Here is a 7,339-nt window from a genome sequence, read left to right on the forward strand (position 1 = left end):
CCAACCAAGAGAAAAGAAAACAACAGAGATGTGAAGGTATTACTAATTGCTATTTTGTTCTGTAACATATTTTTTAACAGAAAACTCAATCTACATGGCTAAGCTGAATATTTATTTTCTTATGTAAATCATATTTATAATGCTATTTTCACAGAGAAGTGATTCTTTGTAAATTGTAAATAATTCTGTTGTTTTTCCTTGTGTTGAATGCATGTATGTGTCCCTGAGAGAAAACATTACAGTTATTCCAAACAAACATTTCATATTGCCTTTTCATTTAACATGTTTAACTCCCAAAGCCCCAATCTCATGGTGTTAGTGAATTATGAACCCATTTTGCTTCCAAAATTGGTCAATATATCATATTATTGAGTGCAATAGGACTTGTTCTATGATTGATTGAATGGTGAAATGTGGATATAACAGTAATTGGAGGCAAGTGTTTGGAGAGAAAGGGTTTAATAACTAATACACTGTGCATCTATTAGTAGCTTAAAGGTACACAAGTGTAGATATTAGCAGTGTTGGGGCTAACACATTACTTTTACATTTACCTCAAAATATTTGAGTAACTTTTTCAAATTGACACAAGTTATTGTTTTTTCTCCCATGTATTGACTGACAGCTCTCCTGTCCCCATGCTGAGATATATCGTGGGTAAGTTAGGCGTTGTGTGTGCTGTGTGTGAACATGACGGTTATTGTAGATGTAGACTACAATAATGTGAGCAGGTATTCAAACAGATTTAGTATTCCTCAAAATGAATAACGAACTGTATAAGTAACTGCAACTACATGTCAACTAACTCTCATTAGAGTATCAGTAGACTGGTAGGGTTAGGTGTTTACAATGTACTTGTAAAGTGTCTTATAGTCAGTACAATGTCAGATATTAAGCAGACAGTCTAGACAGTTTAAAGCAGACTAATACTCTAAACTTCTATTAACTATAAATAACTACATGTCAACTAGCAGTCATTAAAGTCGACTATCGAAATAAAGTGTTGCCAAATACTGTAAAAGCAAACTCAGAATATTATGCATACCTGCAATACTTAAATATGTGAAATTACACAAATATACTTCATGCATTTAATCTCACTTTATTAGCGACTGTCTTGATTGATTTTCAATGATCCAATTCAACTTTACAAATAAGCAAACATTACTTTAGATAAACATCGCATTTGTTTATTATTATTTATTTATTTATTTGCAAAAGTAAGAGTGTTAAACTTCTCCTGCATCCTCTTCTTCTCTGATCCAGAATGGCAGAACATCTGAAAGGTTTGTTTGAGCGGCGCCCTCTACTGTACAGGAGTGAATGTGCATTTCCTTCAGCCTGAGGCTTATTTATTTCACTTTTGGTGTGAAAGGCAATTTACATTTGCTAAACTTTTTTTGTTATTAAAAAACAAGCAAGCAACTAAGCCCGAGTAAATAAGTAACTCGATAAGTTAATGTTTGAGGGAGTAACACAATATTGTAATGCGTTACTTTTAAAATTAACTTTCCCCAACACTACCTTTTGGATGATACTGGGCCAGTGACAGTTGTTGGGACATTTTGATTACTGTAGATGAAGCATTTAAATATAGTATCTAATTATGAAAAGCAACAACTTATACAATAAAATACAATAAAAGAATGCATTGGCTAATGTTTTTGTAGGCACTTTTTAAAAATTGTGTTTTTGATCTGAATAGTCCTATACAAAACTGACAAGCAATCTTTCATCAGCTGTTCAATCTTGGGCCATTACAATGCACTTTTCCTTTGAGCCAGGCAGATGTGCCAGGGCCTATACCTTGTAATACACACACACACACATACACACACAGATTGCAACCATATGAAAGACGACTCCCTGCACTGTTGCTTGACGCAGACATTTGGATTCCCACCCCATTCCACAGTGGAATATAGGGCTCTATTTATAGAGCTGGTGGAGCCCGTGGCCCTGAGCTCGGCAGAACACACTCATTAAAACCGCTTTCCCTAGTACACTTCAACTCGAAGCCCAGTGCCAGTGTGTGTGTGAGAGTGGAAACAGTGCTAGAGAGAGAGAGCAAGAGTTCTAAAGGTTATCAGTGATAAAAGTTGTCTGAAGAAATTGGGAACCTACGGAGACCATCTCATGTGGGATATTTACGGGAGCTTGCTCGTCTTCTGTATTATGAAGAGACGCTTCAGCTGTAGCAGGTGACATTCGACTCGCAGGGAACTTTCTGCATAGATCGACTGAGAAACACCAAGAGAAGACCTGCGAGAAGAAGGTGACTATGTTAAGACTCCAGCTGTAAGGGAGCCGTTTGAATTTGATTGATTGGAACTTTGGAACTTTGGAACTTTGGAAGTAAACAACAGCGATGATTTGATTTGAATTTAAAAGACAATTCTCTTGTGCTCAAACTGTTGCTTTGCTATATTTTGCTCGTCTGTCTTTTGGAAATCTAAAAGCACTGTCCGTTCACATCCAGAGTTTCAGCTGTAATCCGATCCCACACACTCGACAGTAATTATAAAGCAGGGCTGGGAAGCAGTACAGGAGATTTGTCATTAAGGCACCCTAAATAAAGACTCAGGCAAAAGGGCGAGGTTTGTGGATTTCGGTCATCTAGATCCACCTAAAAACGGCTCATGGACCCCCAAGGAGGTCATTACCTAAACAAGGCAGCGGTGCTGTCGGGACTCGGTGCTGCCCGGATGCTCCAGCTTCTCCTGGGCTGCACCACGATGGCCCTGGTGGCCCACAGCGCGGGATTCAGCGCCACCTACGGCACCTTCTGCATGTTCGTCTGGTGCTTCTGCTTCGCCGTCACACTGTTGGTCTTCACCCTGGACGTGACGAGGCTTCACGGGTGCATGCCTATCTCCTGGGACAACTTCACCGTGGCCTTCGCCATGCTCGCCACTCTCATGTACGTCACGGCGTCGATAGTGTATCCCGTGTACTTCCTCAGGTCGGAGTGCCCATCCGAGGGATGCGAGGTGAGGAACTACCGAATCGCAGTCACCGTTTGCTCAAGCGTCTGTTGCTTCGCCTACGGAGCCGAGGTGTTTATCACACGGGCCAAACCGGGGCATGTGGTCGGATATATGGCCACCGTATCCGGCTTGCTTAAAGTGGTCCAAGCCTTCATAGCCTGCATTATCTTCGGCGCCCTGGCCAACGACAGCGAATACAACCGGCACATCCCGACTCAATATTGCGTGGTCGTCTACAGCCTGTGCTTCGCCGTGACCGTAGTCGTCGTGGCGCTCACCGTTTCTGGGAGGACGTCTTCGTTACGCTTCCCCTTCGACCGCTTCGTGGTCGTCTACACCTTCCTGGCGGTGCTTTTGTATCTGAGCGCTGCCGTGATCTGGCCGGTGTTCAGTTTCGATAAGAAGTACGGATCCCCGGGGAGACCGGGAGACTGTCCGAGAGGAAAGTGCCCTTGGGACAGCAAGTTGGTGATCGCCGTGTTCACCAGTGCCAATCTGGTGCTGTACGTCACCGATCTGGTGTACTCTCAAAGAATACGGTTCGTCTCGCATTCATCAGCATAAAGCCATCTCTTCTCCAATCCGGTGGATTTATGAATACCGGAAATTAGTTACATACAGACATGCCAATTAAAACAGCTGTGTGTACTAGTATAATTTCTGTTTTTTGGGGTTTTTTTTGTCATTTTTGTTGGTTAGAATGAAAATGTTTGGACTTTTGAACTGCTGGGATTGAATTTTTCATTGTGTTAATGAATAGTTACTTTGCTTAGTAGATTCGTTGCATACTAATGTAGAAATAACTTCTGTGCCAATGCCTCTCTGCAATTCATTGTCACTGTAACCCTAAAACAAGGGTGTCCATCCAAAGCCCACGTCCTGGAGAGTTTAGCTGTAATCAGCTCCAACACACTTGCCTGGATGAGTCTGAACATAGATACCCATAATAAAGGCTAGATGTCTTACGGCGGAGTCTCTATGGTCATCACCGGCGACCATCTTGTCACAGGCAAGCTTTCTGGCGGGCTCTGTGGTGCCTGATGTAAGATGAGTGATCAGCACGAACATAAATACTCTTATCTCATTGAAATCTTGACGGATTTACAAACGGTTTAGTTTCTTACAAACGTAATAAACGTGGCAATAATTCTGGATGATTATTTATTGATACACTTATTATTCATACGTGTGCAGTGTCGTAACTACATCTCTGACGTTTATAACAAACCAAACCGTTTGAAAATTGGTAGAAAATTTAGCAAGTTATGGTTATTTAAAAAGTACATGCACCATTAAAACACAATGTTACGAGTGAGCGAGCTGCCTGTGACAAGATGGCCGCCAGGTGCGGACGTCGACCTCCATTGGCCAGCAGCGCGGACGAGACATCTAGCCTTTATTATGGATATCTATGAGTCTGAAGACCATCATTCTTCCTTTTCTTTTAGTTTTATGGCGGACTGCATTCACGACTTATCAGGTGCATACCGCCACCTAGTGTACCGGTCCGGAGTATGCAATATGGGTAATGATTCAATGATCTACTTTACTTATTTTTAAAAAAAAATCTTTCCTACTATTTTACTATTACACATATATTTATATCCCTAGATCTTATAATATAACCCTATACTCCACAACATCATTCTGTGTATCCCCTTCTCCTGATGTTCCCAATACACCCTCAAGGTTTCATTGCCTTCCTGCCTGACTTATCTTTTGGTTTAATTTAATCATCTCTTCTCTATATTTCTTACAATCTAGCAGTGTATGCTCTGCATTTTCTGTAATTTTGCACTCCAAACATTCATCTGATTGACTTTTACCCATCACAGCCAATGTTTTATGACCTCAGTCTGGTTAAAACTATCTCCTCCCTTCGGTTCCTTCGGATAACACCCTGCGTATTGATAGATTTGTGTATACTATGATAGTTGAAGACCATCATTAGCTGGTTCCGGTGTGTTTAATTGGGGTTGGAGCTGAACTCTGCAGGACAGTGGCCCTCCAGGGCTGCGTTTAAGGCCTTGTCTGACTTTTTCGTTTGAAAACGCATATTTTTCTCTCCATTTCCACCTTTTGTCCACACTGAGACGGCGTTAGTAGCAATGAAAACAGAGCTTTTTGCTCTCCAGAGTGGATCAATTTGAAATTTTGATGCATGTTTAGTCATGTGACGCATATTGTACCAATAGATATTCATGTTGTGCTATTCACTTTCACACAGTTGGTTAAAATATGTTACTTTGCACACTCTTCATATCACAGTCCTGCAAAGATGATAGAAAATGTCCTCACATTTGCTGTCCTGTGACAAAACACGAGAGCAGTCGCGTTATACACCAAACATATAATGAGTGAGAGCGACCTAGACACATCACTGAATATTTTGCTAAATAAAATGATCCTGTCAGAAGAATTGTGCGATAACTTTTATTATTTATTTTTCCGTCTGTATCATCTCAGTGAGGTTTTACGCATGCACAGTAAAGATGAATTTAGCATTTTTCACCGTTTCAGTGTGGATGAGAGACTTTTGGGAAACGCCTGAAAACGCTCGTGGACGGAGAGCGTTTTTAAGTGTATCCGGATTAATGTAGACGTAAGTCTTTTTATGCCCTTTCCTTGCTAAATTCCCTCTGTCTTGTTCACATCATTGCTTACGTTGCACGAGTGCTCACTTGCAATGGGTTTAAATGGGACACACTGAGCCCTTGATCACTTGTGGGTATATTAAATGAGCACTTGCTGTTGTGACGTCACAATCGTGTGGCATTGTGGTCTTTGGATCTGTCTGAAGTGCATGTGAGTAGACTCACTCCCTCGGACAAAATCAAGGGGTCGAGGGTCTGTCCAAATAAACCTCCCTCATCAGGGAAGTGTGTCTAATAGTGGAGTTAAACGCAGCCCAGGAGCAGGTTTGGACACCCAACGAGTAAAAATCTGTCGTGTCGTCCTAAAGCTGCATGACTTTTTTTTCTTTCCTTCTGAGGAACAAAAAACGAGATATTTTTAAAAAGGTCAGTAACCAAAATATCTTCTTTTATGTTCCACAGAAGGCCATACAGTTTTTGAATGACGTTGGGGTGAATAAATGATGAGAGAGTATACATTTTTGGATGAACTATTTTTTTTAAGATTTGTTTTTGATGTCTACTAAACACTAAGATTGTTGTGGATTAGTACGGTTATTATGGATAAGTAAAATTAATGTGTATTTTCCTCTAATTTACGTATACATACTGTTAAATGTTATTTTAATTATAGGCATTGTTATTATTTGATTACTTGTATATGGAAATATCTAAGCATGAGATAACTGAGACCTCTGATTAGAAAAAGGGAATATATCACTTCTTTATGTATTGTCCACATATCATGCAGTTTTTTCATCAATGGCCTTAATTGTCATGGTGCTCAGATCCAGTCAATCTACTCAGGCTTCAATATAAGTTATGTTTTTGTATAGTATGTAACAATATATTGTTACTTATTCACAACATAGGCTATTTAAATAAATCAAAATATGTTGGTAATTAAACTGGATTCTTTTGTGTCTATATCAGTTTCTTTCTCTTTCTCACCACCTCCAAATACAGCACACAAAAATGGCCATTCATATAAAGTAAGACAATTTTCTGTACAAATATGTGTGAGTGGGTGCACTGTAAAAACTTTGGGTGTTAACTTAAAAAAGTAAGTAACCTGGTTGCCTTAAAAGCGACCGAGTTCATAAGACCGACTTAAGAGTTCATTGAAAAAAAAAGAAAAGTTAATACAATCTAGGAGATTGGTTTAATCAACAGAAACTATCTTTGTTATCTGAACCACATTAATTATCTAAAGTTGATTTGACAAAAGAAAAAAAAAAGTTGTGATAAATCATGAAAATAATGTAAACTATATTATTTTCATGATTTATCACAACTTTTTTTTTCTTTTGGTGGTTATAATCGACACTTTTATGAAAATGCTTATTTATATGTCCTAAGTAGCTAGCTAAATCTGAAGAAGAGAACATTTTATTTTGGGGTAAAGGTTTATAGAAGGAGTTTTAAATTAGGGGTTTGTGGTAATGATTATATTTAGCTTCAAATGAAAACAGACTCTAATTTAAAGTCTCCAATAAAGTAAGCTACCGATAGTTAAACAGAGAGCAAGAAAATAGTCTTGACATATACATATCAACGAAAAGTAAAAATGGTAAATAAGAAATCTGGTGAATTTATCAAACAAAATGCGAATACAACGCTGCAAAAGTGGATACAGCTTTGCTGTTGACTTTAGCCCACGTGCTCATAAAAAGTGACGCAACAGCATTCTCTGTCAGCAGAGCTGGCCTATCAGGACAC

General features: G+C 39.4%; 1 protein-coding gene across 1 annotated transcript; it reads left to right on the top strand.

The window, feature by feature from the left end:
- The first annotated feature begins 1,927 nt into the window (after positions 1–1,927).
- Positions 1,928–3,647, top strand: LOC130095266 (myeloid-associated differentiation marker-like protein 2). The gene has a single exon (XM_056261957.1). The coding sequence runs from the start codon at positions 2,640–2,642 to the stop codon at positions 3,549–3,551; it is 912 nt and encodes a 303-aa protein (XP_056117932.1). The 5' UTR covers positions 1,928–2,639; the 3' UTR covers positions 3,552–3,647.
- Positions 3,648–7,339: the final 3,692 nt, after the last annotated feature.

The sequence above is a fragment of the Rhinichthys klamathensis genome, unplaced genomic scaffold, assembly GCF_029890125.1.
Source record: "Rhinichthys klamathensis goyatoka isolate OS25496 unplaced genomic scaffold, OSU_Roscu_1.1 h1tg000189l_1, whole genome shotgun sequence".
Lineage (NCBI taxonomy): Eukaryota > Metazoa > Chordata > Actinopteri > Cypriniformes > Leuciscidae > Rhinichthys > Rhinichthys klamathensis.